We start from the raw sequence: 18,837 nt of genomic DNA, 5'->3' as shown, positions 1-18,837 counted from the left end.
CCAGGGCGGTCGGGTTATGTCACAGGCACCTCTGTTCAGGAGCTTAGCTTAGCTTAGTTTATAGCACGTGCCTGAGGGCCTGGAGGAAGGTCCTATTGCCACTCTGGAGGCGGGAACACGGCCTGCCCTGCCTTCCGGCGCTTGCTCAGAGGACCTGGGGAACACTGCCAATTGTTTATTGCTGAGGCTCACATTGGGAAATAGTTCTCCCACAGTTGGGCCTCCTCCGACTTCAACCCAGGCCCCGCCCAGGGCGGCTCTAACTGCCGAGGGGGCGGCCGCAGGCGACCTCATTAACATAATCTATGCGTGTGGGGCGTTTAGCAGTCAAATACATGCGCATATATCTCCATGGCTGATGAGGCTGGCCGGGCACATTCAAAATGGCGGAGTGTGGGGCGAGCGGCAGCGGTAGCAGCGGGGACAGCCTGGACAAGAGCATCACGCTCCCTCCCGACGAGATCTTCCGTAACCTGGAGAACGCCAAGCGGTTCGCCATCGACATAGGTAGCCGCGGGCCAGAGCGCCGGGAGAGGGGTGGCCCAGGGCAAAGAGAGTGCTTGTTTAGGTGACCGGCGAGCCGGGGGCGGCGGGAAGGACGAAGGGCGGGGTGGGGGGGCCCTCGGTTCGCGCGGCCCGACGGGAGTAGTGGTCTGTGCGGGGGCCGGTGCACGGGCTCCTGGTAGTGGCTGGACTACAGCTCCCGGCTGGCGTTGCGCACGGCGGCGCGGGGCATGCCGGGACTCGTAGTCAGGCGTGCTAGCGGGGGTCGCCGAGGAGGTGGCCCGCGGGATCCTCAGTCGGCGGGGTCCAGCCTCAGGCCCGCTGGGGAGGGGGCGATTACGACACCGAAGTGCCGTATTTTGGCGCCTGGACTGGTGGTCCCCGTTATCCCGGCAGCGTTGGGGCACTCTCAGGATCGGGGGCCTGGGGCTGGGCGGTGGGTTTAAATTTTGGCCCACTCAGACCGCATGGCTGGGAGGTGAAGGGGAAGCATCTCCCGCGGTCTTCAGGGAGACTGACCTGCGATTTGGGTTGAAGTGAAGTCTCAAGAGCCGACACCCCAATCCCCGCCCGCCGGAAAGAGCTTCACAGGGCTGCCCAGCAAAGGCTAGGACCCCAAGGCTTCCGGACCTTTTCCTGTGGTCCAGTCCAGAGGCCGTTGGGCTGACCCGTTAGGGCGCCGCACCCGAAGGCCCTCCCCGCGCACATTGGCTGTCAACCACCAAGGGCAGGACTTCGGAACTGGGGTCGTCTCTGGGACATCCCACGGGTGCCTTCAGGGCTCATCAGTTGTGCCCTGCGGGGGCATCCCCCCTTAGGTGGCAGGGGGCCATCTTGCAGCATCTTGATGGCTGATGCTCTTATCCATCCTGGGCCTGGCCCCATGTCACTGGCCCCTGCTAGCGGATAGGCTTGTCTCACCCCATTCACAGGTGAGGAGGCAGGTGGGCCAGCAGCCACCTCTTGAGAAAGGATCCACTGGGACTGGACCCCAGCCAGCACCAGCCCTGCTCTGGCCTGGGCTGAGGATTCCTAGGCAGAGACGCAGCAGACCCCCTTGAATAATAGGCCTTGTAGCTGCTCCTTGTGACCCAGGTCTGGGCTGCAGCCTGTGCTGGTCTGAGCCTCTGGGTAATGTGCCCAAGGATAGACATTTATGCCCCAGAGCAGAGCCGCACCTGGGTTTGCGCCCTTGACGGCCTCAGCACCCAGGCCATGGCCGCTGTGATTACACTCAAAACCATTCCCTGCCATCGCTCTCTTCCATCGTGACCCTAAAAGACAGGGTAGAACTGCCCCTGGGGATTTCCAAGACAGTTCATCGTCTTTGCGGGAGTAGATAGAAAGCCTCATTTTTTTCCCTGGTCCTTTCTAACTGCTGACCTTGTGGTTAGAGCCCAAAATGTCACCCACATGACCTTTAGGCTCCCTTTTGGTGTGTGCTCAGTAAGTGTACCTGCTCTCTCACCCAGGAAAGTTGACGTGGTCCGAGGCCATGGATTTGTCTCCCCACCCCCACCCCCATCCCCATCCCCGCCCTCCTGAGGCTTTTGGTGCATTTCCTGCATTTGCAGCTCTTGCATTTGTAACTCAGGGATTCCCTGAGCTTGGTCCTTCGCTGTCCTCTTTGGTGTCCCACCCAGGAAGAGAGGGGCGGCCCCCAGGAAGTCAGCAATGACACTGAAGGTGAGCCCTGGTTCCGGGTTCCTGCCCTACATTGCCTGTGAGAAACAGGAGCACCTTGGCAGGAATGACCAGGTGGGAGTTGTCTGAAGACTAGCCCTTCTGGGGTGAAAGCAGGCAGAACCTGACTGTCGGCATCAAGGTTTCAAATGGAAGAAAGAGAACAAAATGGCCTGCAGGCAATGTGTTTGGAGGCCCAGCTGTGGGCCCCGAGGCTCTGAGCCAGCGGAGGACACCCAGATCCCTAGTGAGCACAGGTGTTCCCACCAATCCGTGCTCCTGGGACCGCCACTCTCCCCCGCCCCCCAGAGTAGTTCCTCTTCCTCGCTGCTCTGGCCAGGCGACTGTTGGCCCATGCTAGGTGACATGGTCACGTTGCTCTAAGCACATGTGCTCTGAAACAAGTTAGTGTTTCTGTGGGAACTACAGGCCAGAGACTAGAGGGAAACCACCAGCACCCCCAGCCCCACCCGCCCCAGATTGTGGGTCCTGCTGTGCTCCATGGGGACAAGTCAGTGAAGAGCACTGTGGGGGGAAACAGGAGCCAGGGCTCTCCTGCGTGCTCTGTGCCCTGGAGCCCACCAGGAACCCACTGAGGGCTGCTCAGGACCCAGAGGGTCCCGGTCTCTCCTCTGGCCCAACCCAGGAGGGGTGTGCTGGCTGAGGCAAGCACAGAGGGATATTTTTAGTGCTGGTATTAATTTTCTCCCCGCAATCTCCACCTCCCCTGCTCCAGGTCCAGGTCACCCGGGCCCAGTGCTTCCCGGTTCTGAAAAGGGCACACGCAGCTGCCTGAGCCTTCCTGGGCAGGCCTCACCTCGCATGGGTAGGGCCATGCAGCCAGCTAGGTGACCGGCCTCCTTGAGAGCCTCAGAGATGTTGTGAACCTCATGGACTTGAAGCCGTGACCGCTCTTTGGAGTCAGGCCGGGAGGCCTGGGGTTGCTGGGGAGCAGGAAGGGGCAGCAGGTGGGGGTGCTTCCATTTCCCCTTTGCTCTGTCAGGGTCCAGGAGAAGGAAGACCTGCTGGGCAGGAGACAGTGCAGGGTGAAGGCAGCCTAGGGACACAGCCTGTCCCTGCAGACTGGAAGGTGGTTTGACTTGGGGACTCAGCTGCACCTCTGGGAGCTCCCTGTTCTCCTCTCCTCGGGGAGGGGTCTGGTGAGGGGGGGCCTGGCCTACAGCATGTGCAGGCCCCAGTAGTTGTTCTGGAGGAGGTAGAGGACTGGGTGGCAACACACCTGGACTGGACCTTCTCCCCATTCTCGTGAGTCTCAGGACAGCTGCTGGTTTCCACGGACCCCAAAGACTCATTGATCCAATTAGGGTCCAAACGGAGCCCCCGGTGTGCCCATTTCCCTCACACCCCATGCCTAATCAGCCCCTCCTGGGTGCAGTAGGAGGAGGACAGACCCACCACAACCATCTTGTCAGGCCCATCGTGAGCTGTTCAAGGTGGCGTGCTGTGTCGAAACTAGAGTTTGTTTATATTTCCTTTCGATGTGAGTCTTAAAACATGGCATTGCCTCACGGCCTGGCTTGTCCTCAGAAAACTGTGTGTTCACAGAGGTGGCTTGGAGGGCAGATGTCTTAGGGAAGGAAAGACTCAGCCGGGCTGAGGCTGGGCCAGGCCAGGAGGCTCAGGCCCAGCGAGATTAAGGCCAGACCTTTGTTGACTCAGCCAGGCATTCCCACATCTGACGGCTGACGCAGGGGGGATCTCGGGGCGTAGGCAGCAGCTGGACCAGCCGCTCTGAATCTTTCAGTCCTGACTGATCCTCAGCTTCACCCATCCTTGTTGAATTTCCTGACACGACAGCTGTCTCCGACTCACTTCTACCTTCTCAGGCTCACTGTGAGGGATGCTGGCTTGACTTCTCTCAGGCCTCACGGGAAAGGTGGCCAGCTCCGAAGCCCTCTTCCACCTCCCGTTGGCCACCCTCCTGTCCCTCGGGACCCCTTGCCCAGGGGATAACCTGACTTGGAGACTGGCTCCTTGCTGGCCCTGAGATGTGTTCTAGGAAGGCCTTGGGTGTCCTCTGAGATCTGGGGCTGTCTTTGGCCCTCCTTTCGTGTTAGCCGTCCGACTGCCTTCTGTGCCCCGGGCACCGGGGGCCATTGGGAGAGTGACGGTGGCAGCTCTGGCTTCTTTTGGTTCCTTTGGGGGCGTGTGCTGCCAGCGCTGAGCCTCCGCAGAGGTCAGGAGCCTGCTTCTGCGTCCCTGTTCTTGCTCAGCCTGGTTGTCCGAGGCGTATCCGCTGGGCAAATGCTGGTTGTGTAGACCACCCTCTTTGTTAAGACAGATGGTCCTGCCGTGGAGCACACTGACATCCTTTTCGGGATTAGAGCCGGATGCCAGTGTCACCTAAGCAGGACAGGCACCTTCCGACTGTGGGACCCGTGAGTCTGAAGTTGTTGTAAAGGGAAACAGGCTGGCATTTAGGGGTGGGGGGCATCCAGACTGCTGGATCCTGGCCCCTAGGTGAACGACCCCAGGTTTGTTTTGGGGTGCTTCCTCAGAAATGGCCAGCAGCTAGCACCCCAGAGAACAGTGAAGCAGGCGTGCTAACTGCAGACCCGTGTCCCCTCTGCCCACACCCCCTGACTGCAGTTTGTCACCCCCACTCCCCAGGTGGCTCGCTGACCAAACTGGCCTACTACTCCACTGTGCAGCACAAAGTCGCCAAAGTGAGGTCTTTCGACCACTCGGGGAAGGTGAGCGCATAGAGAGAGGAAGGGCCAGCATCTCCGACCCCAGCCCAGCACCCTGCAGTCAGCCTCAGAGACTGGCATCCAGTGAGGCAGCGGAGGGTCTCTAAAGCCCAGCCCCTTCCCTGGGTCCTTGGCCCTCCATCCTTCCCGGAGTGAGGCTGAGCTGCTTAAAGCTCGGCTCCAGTCATCCAGCTGCTGCAGGGTGGGAGTGGGGGGCAGGGCGGGGGGACAGGGCATTGTGGGACCTCCTGACTCACTGCAGGACACAGAGCAGGACCAGGAGTCACCCTACGAGATCTCCGTCCAGGAGGAGATCACCGCCCGCCTGCACTTCATCAAGTTTGAGAACACCTACATCGAGGCCTGCCTGGACTTTATCAAAGACCACCTGGTCAACACAGAGACCAAGGTCATCCAGGCCACGGGAGGCGGGGCCTACAAGTTCAAGGACCTCATTGAAGAGAAGCTTCAGCTCAAGTGAGTGGGGCCAGGCAGTGGGGGGAGTGGGGAGGCGGGCGGCAGAGGTGGTGGGCAGCCTGGTGATAGGGGGCTTCCCTACTGATGTGGAGTTCCCAGTAGATGCGGGCCTGGGGACAGGCTGGGCAGTTTGGGGGGTCAGGTTTCCACTGAATAAGCCTGGTCTCCCTGAGTCTGCCTTGACCCTGCTTTGGGAGTCCCTGAGCCCTTCAGGGCTCTGCGTGCCCTTGGGTGGACCTAGAGCTCTGGGCCGAGCTTTGCAAGTGGATTTGGACACTGAGTACCAGGAAGCCTCTGGGGGGCTAAGGACAGGTGGGTGTGGGTAGCATGGGGATGTTCTTCGCTGAGGTCCTGCTGGCCGGGGACGTGGGCCTGCGCCAGCTGGCTAAGCCCAGTGCATTGACAGCAGCGTGGTGAGCTGGAAGCTGCCCTGCTGGTAGCCGGTCTCTGAACGGTACGGGGCCAGCAGCCTGGAGCCGGGTGCAAAGAACAGTGTCGTGGGGCCCACCGCTCCCCTGCAGGGTGGACAAACAGTGTCGTGGGGCCCGCCGCTCCCCTGCAGGGTGGACAAGGAGGACGTGATGGCCTGCCTCATAAAGGGCTGCAACTTCGTGCTGAAGAACATCCCACACGAGGCCTTCATGTACCAGAAGGACGCTGACCCCGAGTTCCGCTTCCAGACCAACCACCCCAACATCTTCCCCTACCTCCTCGTGAACATCGGCTCTGGGGTGTCCATTGTGAAGGTGAAGGGCTCGGGGGGCTGGTGCGACCCCTGGGTATCAGAGCCAGGGCGGGGTGCCGCTGCTCCGCCACGGCCCCAGGCCCTCGCAGCCTTCCGGCCCACACCCTCAAGCGAGGGTGGCGGTGGTGGTGCCCCGGCTGGGTCTGCCCCTGGGTTGCCCTGCGTGCTCTGACGTGCCCCCATTCACGCCCCAGGTGGAGACCGAGGACGAGTTCGAGTGGATCGGCGGCAGCTCCATCGGGGGTGGCACTTTCTGGGGGCTCGGCGCACTGCTCACCAAGACGAAGGTATTCAGCCCTTGGGGGACCCCCCGACGTCTGAGCCTGGCTGGGATGGGGGTGCAGAAGGGGCTCCTGTCTGGGCTCTCGCTGTTTTCTGGGCCTTGGGCTCGACAGCCCCAGTCGGCCGGGAATTGTTTGTGCCATGAAAGATAGGACCTCGGCGTGGCCGGGTAGGCGATACCTACACAGAGAGGCCATGCCACGGGAGAGGCTGCCTGCCACTGCGGGCTCTGCGCGACCTTTCGTGGGCATGGCTCTGCGGGCTGCAGGGACTCCACCAGCCCTGCGGTCTTACCGCAGTCACCTGCTCTGTCCCCTCAGAAGTTTGATGAGCTGCTGCAGCTGGCCTCCAAGGGCCAGCACACCAACGTGGACATGCTGGTGCAGGACATCTACGGCGGAGCCTGCCAGACCTTGGGGCTCAGCGGCACCCTCATCGCCAGCAGCTTCGGGAAGTCAGCCACTGCTGAGCAAGGTGCCTCAGGGCCGTGGGGACGCGTGCGCAGGTGGACAGAGCAGCCCCGCGTGCTGGAAGCACCAGGCCGTCACTGTTGGGTGCCGGCTCTGAGGAGGGGCGAGAGTCTGTAAACAAAAATCCCCTGGGAGCCCCGCCCGTCTCCAAATGACCCCCACTCCTTTTGGTGCCAAAGTCACTGTCGTTTTACAAAATTGATTCTCTCGGCCATTATTTGAGGAGAAATACGAGCTAGAAAGTGTTGCTTTTTCCTTTGGAATGGCTCCTTGATTGGGCCCTCTGTCTGCCTGTCTCACTGTCCCCACACAGACCCTTATTCTTAGTCACCCTCTGCTGCTCTTTCTGGCTCTCTTGCTGCTCCCCACCCTTCCCTGCTCTCCCTCAGAACAAAACCTACCTGTGTATTCAGTTTTGGTGGCAGTAGCCACACCCAGGCCACTGCCGGCACGTCCGTGCTGACCATCGCAGCTCCGCTTAGGATTGCGAGACTGTAACCTCGGCCGGAGCAGGCAGCCTCGTCGTTTTCTAGCGGGCCAGCCGGTGGGTTTGAATCAGAACAAGGAACCCACGGGGCTCCTGGAGCTCCATGTACCCCACCGAGCACGCATCCATCCGCAGTCTCCTCTGGAAGGATTCAGTAATAGCCCCTCTCTGTGTCCCACTGTGTCCCCCTCTACTGCCTGCTCGTGTTGTCCGTCCACTTCCATCTAGGTTCGTTGTCTGAAAGTTCGCACCGGTGCTTAAGGCCAGTGGTTGCCAGCGGGTGCTCCTGTAGCCACCTCTGGGGAGAGGACTGTAGCTCTGAGGACGTTCCATACGTCAGCTGTCTCAAGCATGGCTGTACTTACGCTGCCGTCATTCTTTTGACAGCTGCTCTTCCAATAACAGAAAGAGATCTGTGTTTGTACACATTCAAAAGAAAGATACCCCCACCAATTGTGAAAATTATGGAGCAAAATCATTAGTACCATACAGATTTCAATATGTCTTACTATTAAACACTTTTATTGGGGCTCTTACAGCTCTTACCACAATCCATCCAACCATCCATTGTGTCGAGCACATTTGTACATTTGTCGCCATCATCATTTGCAAAGCCTTTTCTTTCTACTTGTGCCCTTGGTATCAGCTCCTCATTTTTTCCCTCCCTCCCCCACTCTCTCTTCCTCGTGAACCCTTGATGAATTATAGATGATTATTTCCATATATTGCATTGTCCTCTGTCTCGCTTCATCCACTGTTGTTCGTCCTCCTGGGAAGGGGTTGTATGTCGACGCTTGTGATCGATTCCCCCTTTCTCCCCCCACCTTCTCCTTATCCTCCTGGTGTCTCTAATCTTAATATCTGTCCTGGATTTCCTGTGTTGTGGGCTCTTATCTGTAGCAGTATACCTGTTAGGTCTAGTCGGATTTGTAAGGTAGAATTGAGGTCATGATAGTGGGGGAGAGGAAGCATTCAAGAACCAGAGGAAAGTTGTATGTTTCATCGGTGCTATACTGCACTCTGACTGGCTTGTCTCTTCCTTGTGACCCTTCTGTGAGGGCGTGTCCCATTGTCTACAGATGGATTTGGGGTCTCTGCTCCAACTCCCCTCGTTCTCAACAATATGTTTTTGTTGTTGTTGTTTTGGGTCTTCTGGTGCCTGTTACCTGATTCTGTCAACACCTCATGATTGCACAAGCTGGTGTGCTTCATCCGTGTGGGCTTGTTGCTTCTCTGCTAGATGGCTGCTTGTTTAACTTCAAGCCTTTAAGACCTCAGACACTGTATCTTTTGATAGCCGGCCACCATCTGCTATCTTCACATTTGCTTATGCACCCAATTTGTCTTCAGTGATCATGCTGGGAGGGTGAGCATCACAGAATGCCAGGTGGTTAGAACAAAGTGTTCTTGCATTGAGGGAGGGCTTGAGCAGAGGCCCAAAGTCTGTCCACTTCCTCACTGTATGGCCATGTAAACATATGTACCTATGCCAGTACCTCTATTTTTATGAATTAATGTATTTACATATGTGCACACCTGTTTATACCTCTATCCATAGCTTTTCTTTCTAGATCTTTCCTGTTTCCTTTTATCTTCCTCCTACCCTACCATCACGCTCGCCCATCTTCTGCCTCTTAGTAATTCCTCTCCACTAGATTCCTGTTATCCAGCACCCCCAGGATCTCTGTGTCCTCCTGGTTGTTCCCCTGTCTATGGTGTTGTTTGCTCCCGGCTCCCTTCCCCGCCTCCTCCTCCACCCCCAAGGTGCACACTACTGCTGAAGCTAAGTGGCTGTGTGAGGACCCCAGGTGGCAGAGCGGTCACGCCCTGGCCTGTTGCTAGTTAGGGTCAGCAGTTCGAAACCACCAGCCACCCTGGGAGAAAGACAGGGCTTTCGACTCCCATCGAGAGCAACAGTCTCGGAAACCCACGGGCCCCTCCACCCTTTCCAATAGGGTTGTTGTGAGTCGATGGCCGTGAGTTTTTTTGGTAGATGGTTGTTTAGCTTGACGGTGGCTTCACAGGTAGCTTTGGGTCAAGATTTCAGGATTACTTTCGGACAATGGATTCAGAGGTTTCCCCCCAGCCTGGTTTCCGTTTTCACTCTCACTCAGCCCTCTCTCTCTACCCCTTCATTTCCCTAGTCCCCCACTCCTGCCTCTCCAGTGGCCGCACACCCCACCTCTGCCTTGGCTGCCGGCTCACGTTCTCTTTCCGCTTTTCCAGAGTTCTCCAAAGAGGACATGGCCAAGAGCCTGCTGCACATGATCAGCAATGACATCGGGCAGCTCACCTGCCTCTACGCTAAGCTCCACCACCTGGACAGAGTCTACTTCGGTGGGTTCTTCATCCGGGGCCACCCCGTGACCATGCGCACCATCACCTACAGCATCAACTTCTTCTCCAAGGTAGCGAGACTCGGGGTCCTCTCCCTGGTGGGCCCCAGAGGTGTGGTACACTGGGCAGTGGTCCAGGTTGCCAGGGGAGAAGCCTACACCCACCTTGCCTGCCAGTCCCATCTGTCTGCCTTTCCTCCGGTGCTGCCCAGCCTCTCACCTTTCCGGGTGTCCTGGTCCCCTCAGACCACAGCCTCAGGCTGATCCAGCTTGTGAGGCTTGTTGACAAGCTTCCCAGCCAGCCTGCAGCCCTCTGGGTCAGAAGGCAGAACGGGTTCTGGGGGGGTGTCCACCAGCGACACGGTGCACCTGCAGATTAGGGCGAGGGTCAGGATGACGTGGGTGCATATGCCCCCCCCCCCCAGGGGAACCCGTGGACACACTAGACACTGCTACTAGTCGCTCCCTAAAAGCAGTCTTGCCTCTGGAAACGCACTCGGCCTCGTTTTGCTGAGCTGCTTGCTCCACTCTGCCTGTCGATGCCCTTCCACCCCTGAGCCCACACGCACAGCTGCCGGGTGAGGCTGACCAGCCTGTGGCTGATGGCCGGCTACATGGGCATTTTGGGCCCTGGCAGGGAGAAGTCCAGGCGTTGTTTCTGAGACATGAAGGCTACCTGGGGGCCATCGGCGCGTTCCTGAGAGGAGCCGAGCAAGACAGTGAGTAGCGGGGCCTCGGCCGCGCCCCTGTAAGCAGCCTCTGCCATGTCCTGCGAGCAGCTCAGCCCGGGCCCTGTGGGAAGTGTATGCAGCGCCCTCCAAAGCCCTGTCCTCTGTTGGGGGCTGTGGGAATTTGTGGGGGTGGGCGAGAGACGAAGGCCCCAGGAAGTGGCGACGACTGATACTTTTAACACTGAGATACAGAAATAGCTACTTTTATCTCCCCCGTCCCACGAGACAAGTGCACACACACCTGCCTCCATGGCCCGCCGTTCGTTGCTGGCTGCGGTGGAAGGGACCCTTGAGCCGTATGTCTGTGATCTGGCATGTTACTGTAAACAGCCCCCCAACCCAAGTGCCCTGCCTTAGGGGCCGCCCAGCTCCCTTCTTGGGCTCAGCTCTGCGCCCTCTCCCTGGTTCCGAGACACCTGAGGGGCTGCAGAGGAGTCTGCTGGGACCACCTGCCTGGATGCCTCTGCAGCCTATCGGACCCCACATCCTCCTTGAAGCCAACCAGGGAGCTCTGTCCTGAGAGGCCTGTGGCTTCGTGAGGAGTTGGGTGGAACAGGAAAATAAGGCATAGGCGACAGCAGACAGAACCACATGCCTAGTGAGAAAGGCCAGCCTCCACTGGCCAGCAGGGATCTCAGTGATGGGGAGGGCTGTCCTGGGGTCCGTGGTGGCTTCTGACAGCCCTGTGGTATTGCGCAAGCTGATGTTGACTTGGTTTCTCTCTTGGCCAGATCCCAACCAGTACAGCTGGGGTGAGAACTATGCGGGCAGCTCTGGCCTGATGAGCTCGTCCCCGGAGCTCTGCCCGGCGCAGCGGGCGCGCAGTGGGACCGTGAGTAGGGGCCCCGGGCGCCTCCCACCTGCTCCTGAGAGAAGCCCCTCACCACTAGGGCCAGGCTGATGATGCTCTTAGACAGTCTAGTCCCAGGGGGTGGTGTCAGTCTGAGAGCAGGGTTAGACCCCAGCCGGTGCACACCGACTCTTAGGTTCTGCAGAACCTGGAGCCCCTCAGTGCAGCCCCCCGCGGGTCCAGAGAAGCAGAAGCGCAGGAAGGCCTGGGGTCCCCCCAGGCTGGGTGACTCGGGAGCAACAAGCTGGGGTCTAAAGACATCCCAGGCATCCGAGCCAGGGCTTCTCCTACACCTTGTTCTCCAGAGACAATAGCATGCAGCGCTGGCTCCCAGGAAGGTTCTGGCATGGGCCTAGACCCCCCCCCGCCCCCCAGAAGTCAGTGCTCTGCTCTTGGGCACCTAGGGTCAAGGAGCCATGGGTGGGTGGTGTCAGCACCAGCAGCCCAGCCCTGGGTTGTGTTGATGACCCCAGGGGTGGCTGGGATGTGCTGGGGCCAGAAGGGTGAATGTCCCGGCTGACAGCGTGCACACCCTGCTGTGTGCTGGGCCAGGGCCCACTGTCCAAGCTGGGATGGGAGCAGTCAGCAGGCGCAGCTCCTGGGCCACGGGGCTCACAGGCCTCATAGGGAAGACGGTGGAAGGGGAAGGTCAGGGATCTGCGCTGCGGTGTGTGACCTGGAGGCCACTGGGAGGTGGTCTGGCAGTGAGCAGAGGTGATGGTGGAGGAGGAGGGGCCCGGAGCGGCCCTGCCATGCTGGTGAATGACCAGTCCTGGGTGTTTGGCCTGGGCACTGCCCTAGAGGAGGAAGCCACAGGTGTAGAGACAGGGACAGGCTGAGCTTGAAGGGGGAAGACGTCCCAGAGGGGCCGTGGGTGATGGAGGGGGGTCACATTGCACCCTAGGGAGGTAGAGAAAGGTGCTGTCTACTCATTGGGCACAGCTTCCGCCTGACTTCACCCCTTCTCACAGGGGTCCAGAGACTGCAACTCGCACCCCCGAGTTCATGCTGACTTATCTCGAGCCTCCAGGGCAGGGTCTACCTGCCCCCGAGCTTCCAAGTCTAAATGCAACACCTCATGGGAGTAGAAGCCTCGTCTTTCTCCCTTAGAGTGGCTGGTGGTTTTGATCTGCCGACCAGGGCTGCTTTGCAATGCTTAGAACAGGCGAATGCAGGAGGCTGGTTCCCGGGAGCTGGGGTAATGACCCTGGGAGTCATTGCCGCAGCGGCAGCTGTGGGAACAGGTGGCGGTGATGACCGCACAGTTCGGGCAGCGTTGTGGGCGCTGTGCATGTGCCCCCGTTGTGGAGAAGAGAAGAGACGAGCGTGTGGCGCTGGTGGGGACGTGTCACCACCCTCTTTGTCCCCTCTCTGTGCTAGTTTGACCTGCTGGAGATGGACCAACTGGCCCGGCCGCTGGTGGACCTGCCCCTCCTCCTGGACCCGTCCTCCTACGTCCCCGACACAGTGGACCTGACCGAGGACCCCCAGGCGCGCAAGTACTGGCTCGACTGCTTCGAGGAGGCGCTCGATGGGGTGAGGGCCTTGGTTGGAGGGCTGGATCCCAGAGAAAAGCGTGTTGGGAAAATGCTGTCCACACACCAGCCCCCGGCATGCCCCCCCCCCAAGACAGCTGCCCACCTCCGTCCATCATGGTGCCCGGCGGGCGCGCGCCCTGCGGTGGTGTATGCTCACGGCCTGGCTTGCGTTTCTCAGGGAGAGATGTGGCTTCAGTCAGTAGGGCTTGCGTCTCATCCACACTCAGCTGCTCGTGTAGGACACTTCTCCCCAAGCAGTCAGTCCTCAGGCAGCTTTCAACCCTTGAGGACTGTCGGCCCCGGCCCCCTCCACCCCAACGGGCCCCACCTGTGCTTGCTCTTGTGAGGATGGGGCCAGGTCCGTGGGAACCTTCGGGGCCACTTCCTGAGCTTAGGGCCACCTGTGGGCTGCCTGTCCCTTCCCAGAGCCCTTGGCTTCTCCCCAGTCTGCATCCTGGGCAGTGCTGGCCTCTCCCAGCCCTGGGGTGCTGGATTCAGCTGGCCAGAGCCAGTCCTCCTCAGCCGGCTGCAGAGGCTCTGGGTCTTGCTGCGCTCAGGAAGAAAAGCAACCTGCTCTTTGTCCACCTCTTCCGGGGTCCGAGGCCCAGAGGCTGAGAAGTGCCCTGTGGAGCTGGATAGATGGGCTCATGTCCTCGATCCATGCTGGGCTACTGACCTCCCCACTCCCCCCCCCCCATCTATGGCCCTATAACGTGTCCACCCCTCTTGGAGAGGTCCCTGCTGTTCCCTGCCAGGTGCTGGCTAGCCCCTCACTGACTGGTGCCCTTGCCAGGTGGTGAAACGTGCCGTGGCCAGCCAGCCGGATTCCATTGATGCTGCTGAGAGGGCTGAGAAGTTCCGGCAGAAGTACTGGAATAAGCTTCAGACTCTGCGTCACCAGCCCTTGTGAGTCACCCTACCTGCTGGGTTAGGCTCGCTGTGTGCTCAGGGCCCGGAGGTACCTGATCTTCCCAAGCTGTGGGCTGCGTTGCACGGTGGCCCTCAGTGACTGCTGTCCCCATGGTCAAGTCTGCTGCTGGCCTATAACTCTAGGCCTGTGCTGGGAGGGGATGGGGGGGTATCCAGGATCCAGGCTCTGCCAAGAATGTGCCAGGGCCACTCCATGGCTGCCTGAAGCTGTGGCCACCCTCTACCCTCCCGGCTCAGGCACTGAGTGGCGAGGGGTGGGCAGAGGGCAGGCTGTCCTGGTTTTCAGACCACATGCGTCCGTGCCCGCTGATGTCCTGGGTGCATGCAGCCCTGGTGCAGCCACTTGTGTTCTCTGGTTTGTCCTCCACAGCGCCTACGGGACTCTGACCGTGCGCAGCCTGCTGGACACGCGGGAGCACTGTCTGAATGAGTTCAGCTTCCCTGACCCCTACTCGAAAGTGAGTCCCAACTGCCCCCTCTCTGTGTGATTTCACACTGACGCCCTCGTGGGTCAGGGCCAGGAAGGTGGTCAGTCTATACCAGCGCCCTGTGGGATGATCCCGTAGATGATGCGGGGGAGGGGGTTCTGAGCCTTTCGGCTGGCAACATCTTCCTGGGCTGTGGGCTGGAGGTGCACGGGTTCCCCCTCAATATGACTGAGAGGCTCTGTGGGGACAGAAAGCAGCCAGTCAGGGCCGGGGTGCGAGACAGGGGCACATCCCACGGGCTTGCTGTGGGTCAGGACTCCTCAAGCTGCATCTGTGATGTGACCTCTTTCGTGGCCCTGGTGGTTCCTCCCACGGAGCTCGCTCTGATTCCTCCTCAGCTTCCGGAGCCCAGCTCTCGCCTCTTCCAGCCGGCGTGGGAAGTCTCACCCAGAAGCTGCTCTGTCCCCGCAGGTGAAGCAGAAGGAAAACGGAGCAGCGCTGAAATGCTTCCTGCGGGTGGTCCAGGCCCTGGACGCACTGGGCTGGGAAGAACGGCAGCTGGTGCTGGTGGAAGGGCTTCTGGCGGGGAACGTCTTTGACTGGGGCGCAAAGGCCATCTCCAAGTAGGTGCCCCGCGCCCCAGCCTGCCGCACAGTCCCGCCCTCCCCCGTGCTCGCGGATGCTCGCGCACAGCGATGGCCCCACAGACACGCACACCCACAGCAGGCGGTGCCTCCGGGCTCAGTAGCTCTGATGAGGTCACCCTTGTGTCTCCCTGTGCCCTGGGCAGGGAGAGGCTCGGGGGGCTGGGAGGAGCCCAGCACTCGTTAGGCTGAGTGCAGCTAGGAGCTCTGGCTGACCTGGGCCTCAGTCAGGCGTGAGGGTTGGTGTCCCTGTTGATTTGTGGGCCAGATGCGTCTTGCCCCCCCTGTGGGGCCCTATAGAGCCCAGCTCACCCGGCTTCCTCTCAAGAGAGCTCAAATCCACTGCCATGTAGTGGGAATCTTGCCTGCCTGGGGCGTCTCCAAAGCTAAGCCCTGAGGGTGGCAGTTACAGCTTCCCCAGTCAGCTCCGTAGCCCTGAGAAAGTCCTCCTCTTCCCTGCCGTGCTGCTGTGGGCTCTGGCTCACCCTGGCCCCTTGAGCCCTGTGGTGGGTGAAGCCACAGAGAGCTGGTGTGGCACGCTGCTCAGAGCCATGCCTGCCACCCAGGGCACAGGGCTCCGAGACCCTTGTCCTGCCCAGAACCAGCTCACTGGGTGGAAGCCATGTGATGCATAAGGTGGTGGCCCGGCCACAGGCCAGTGAGGTGTGGTGAGCTGCTGGGACTGGCTCTCCTGTGACCTCGCGAGCCACCCACCCTCCCTTGAGCATTTATGGTTCAGCTGAAGGTTCCCCGATGGTCTTTTTAGACTTTGCTTGGCAGACCTCTGAGCTGGCCCCGAAAGCCAGCAGAAAGCCCGGGGGAAATCCCGTTACCCTTTGAGTCCCTTTTCCGTGTGCTGTCTGAAGCCCCTCATCCCCTCCCCAGCTTGTGAAAGACTCAGATGCCAGCTCTGGGCTCCGCATGGTAACTCGCCTTCCTCCTGTCCACACAGCGTCCTTGAATCGGACCCTCAGTTCGGGTTTGAGGAAGCCAAGAGGAAACTACAAGGTATGGACCCCCACCGGGCAGGTCCAGGTTGGATTGGCGGGCGCCCCTAAGGAAGACACCGTCAGCTGGGCACTCACTGGGCTTTGCTCTGGTGCCACTTGGCCCCTCTCTTGATGGGGTCAGGACATGAATGAGCCAGGCAACTCCCTTGGGCCTGAGGGGGCTGAGCTGATGAGGTGGGCACTGACTGATGGGCTCAGAGGGGCCTGTCTGGCTGACGAGTCTCTTTTCTCTTCGCAGCGCGGCCGTGGCTCGTGGACTCCTATAAGGAGTGGCTCCAGAGGCTAAAGGTGCGTGAGGTGCCCTCTGGCCTCTGCCCGTAAGGGGTTGGGGAGGAGAGGGGGTCCTGGGCACGGGGAGCCAGTTGGATCCGAGCAGGGGCAGGGAAACGGGGAACGGGGCACCTCAGGGAGTGGAGAAGGACCCGGGGCACTTGGTCAGGATCCCAGCAGGCTCTGCACCCGGCTCTGTTGTGCACTTATGAGGCCAGTTGACCCCAGTACACAGGTCACTGGGTCGGCCGGCCGGCCAGCAGCACCATCCACAGCATGGTGCCTGCAGGGTTGGGTGTAGGTGTGTGTGGAACGCTCTTGGATTCACCTGTCCCCAACTGAACACCTGGTTTTGTCTTGCAGGGGCCCCCTCATAAATGTGCCTTAATTTTCGCAGATAACAGTGGAGTAGACATCATTTTGGGAGTCTTCCCCTTTGTCAGGGAGCTACTCTTTAGAGGGACCGAGGTGAGTGAGAAGAGCCTGCGGGCACAGGCCGGGGCCTGCGGGCTGCGGCTGGGCGCAGTGGGGATGGTGCGGCCTGCGGGCTGCGGTGCAGCAGCCAGAGCTCACCGCAGGGGCAGGTAGGTGAGGTCCAGGGGCAGTGCCCGCACTGCCCTGTCACCAGGGCCTAGGACCGATGAGCACTAGCTGTCATCCTGGGATGTGGCTCCCTGATTCTCTGCCTCCGAGGGAGCTGACCCTGATGCCACAGGGCAGCATGGGTGAGGGAGGTCAGAGTTCAGCTCCAGCCAGCCACACCAAGCCTTGGTGGGGACTGCCGGCACCCTTGTTCAGCACAGAGGGGCCTGGGAAAGCCTCGGGGACTGGGGACCGGGGACCCGGGCCTGCAGAGGACCCTAAGTGCCGGGAGCCCTCCTTGCTGCAGGTCATCCTGGCGTGCAACTCGGGGCCTGCCCTGAATGACGTGACCTACAGCGAGTCCCTCCTTGTGGCCGAGCGGATAGCCGCCATGGACCCCACCATCCAGTGAGTGCGGGGACATCCCCGCGGGCCCCTATCTGAGTGTGGGTGTGGGGCAGGGCGGAGGCTGGCACACCTGTAAGAGGGGGGAGGTGGGGTGGTGATGAAAGGTGGGTGGAGCTTCCTGGGGTCAGAGAGGCTCCTTGGGGGTGGGGCAGCCCTGCGGCTGCACCTCAAGGGTCTGGGGGTCTTATGCCCGGCAGCTCTGCGCTGGGAGAAGAGCGGCTGCTGCTGGTCCAGACGGGCTCCAGTTCCCCGTGCCTTGACCTCAGGTAACAACGCCCTCCCTGGGCCCTGGTGGGCCCTGCTGACCCCAGACGTCCTGCCTCCTGGGCGGCCGGGGACGGGGCAAAGGCCAAGCTGCGTGCTGGGTGTGTTGCTTTGGCAGAAGAGGCCCTGTCACACACACACACACACACACACACACACACACACACACACACACACACACACACACACACAGTCGAGGGTGGCTGCTTGTGCGTCCCCAGTCTCGTGTCCCCGCTGTGGATAGCCTTGTGGGGCTGGGGTGGAGTGAGCAGCGCCACCTTCCGGGACCCACTCTCTGAGAGCCTCAGAGCCTCAGCTCCTAGGAGAATGCCCGAAACAGGGTCCGGCCTGGGCCACTCAGTCATCCGCCCGGGGTTGGTAGTGAGTGTCGGACGCTTCCTGATCCCTTTTCCCGGCCACGTCTGCTTGCCCCCGACTGGCCCGTGAGGAGGGTGAGGACACGTGAGGAAAGCAAGCATTTTAAAATCCACCCACCGCCTCTGGGTTGCTGCCAGCCCTTGGCGACCCTGTAGGACAGGGTCGCACTGCCCTGTGAGGACAGAAAGCCCGTCTCTCTCCTGAGGAGCGGTCGGTGTTTAGAACTGCTGACCTCGCAGATGACAGGCCAGCGCGTGACCTGCACGCCCCTGGGTTTCTGGGAGCTCTTCTGGAGCCACCACACTGACGTGCAGCGTGAAGACAGGCTGTCACAGCCCAGTGCTCGGAACCAGAGGGAGGCCCTTGGGGCAGTGGTGGCCGTCAGCCCCAAGGACAGGCTCCGGGCCTGTTGCCTCCGGGGTTTTCTAGGGGGTGCACACTGCTGCCCCACCTCATGGGCCCCCTTCCTCCCCGCAGCCGCCTGGACAAGGGACTGGCCGCGCTGGTACGGGAGCGCGGCGCCGACCTGGTGGTCATCGAGGGCATGGGCCGTGCCATCCACACCAACTACCACGCCGCGCTGCGCTGTGAGAGCCTCAAGCTGGCGGTCATCAAGAACTCCTGGCTGGCTGACCGGCTGGGCGGCCAGCTCTTCAGCGTCATCTTCAAGTATGAGGTCCCAGCCCTGTGAGGCTCCACCTGCCATACAGCTCGGCGTCGGCCTCCTCAACCTTGTAGAGGATGTCTTTACCACCCCGGGACACCGAGGCCGGCGGAGCCCGTGTTGCCCGTGCAGCTGTGACACAGCATCGGGCGGGCCGTGCCCACAGCCAGCGCCAGCAGCGGCCGCGCACGTCACTGGCCCTCGGTGGGGCACACGCTTCCTTTCACGTGCGTTTGTGACAGGAGACGCGTCCGCTGTCCTGGGACGCCGTGTCGGAGTGTATTTAACTGCTAAATAACTTTTATATATGCATATATATAAATATATACATAGGTGTCTGGCAGGATGCCAGCAGGCGTGGGCACACACCAAATAGAGTTTTTGAAGCCGGAACCCAGCTGCTTGCGTACCTGCTGTCATGCCCAGGAAGTGTGTCAGGCAGAGC

General features: G+C 60.5%; 1 protein-coding gene across 1 annotated transcript; it reads left to right on the top strand.

Moving 5' to 3' along the window:
• Positions 1-350: 350 nt before the first annotated feature.
• PANK4 (pantothenate kinase 4 (inactive)) lies at positions 351-18,778 on the top strand. Its single transcript, XM_075550266.1, has 19 exons — positions 351-507; positions 4,819-4,901; positions 5,161-5,375; positions 5,938-6,121; positions 6,315-6,407; positions 6,723-6,876; positions 9,586-9,767; positions 10,333-10,414; positions 11,158-11,258; positions 12,657-12,812; positions 13,608-13,720; positions 14,115-14,202; positions 14,644-14,795; positions 15,769-15,824; positions 16,065-16,114; positions 16,460-16,564; positions 16,986-17,086; positions 17,284-17,352; positions 18,206-18,778. The coding sequence occupies exons 1-19, from the start codon at positions 384-386 to the stop codon at positions 18,417-18,419; spliced, it is 2,322 nt and encodes a 773-aa protein (XP_075406381.1). The 5' UTR covers positions 351-383; the 3' UTR covers positions 18,420-18,778.
• Positions 18,779-18,837: the final 59 nt, after the last annotated feature.

This window comes from Tenrec ecaudatus, chromosome 1 (genome assembly GCF_050624435.1).
Source record: "Tenrec ecaudatus isolate mTenEca1 chromosome 1, mTenEca1.hap1, whole genome shotgun sequence".
Classification (NCBI taxonomy): Eukaryota; Metazoa; Chordata; class Mammalia; order Afrosoricida; family Tenrecidae; genus Tenrec; species Tenrec ecaudatus.
This window is presented reverse-complemented; position numbering and strand designations above follow the sequence as displayed.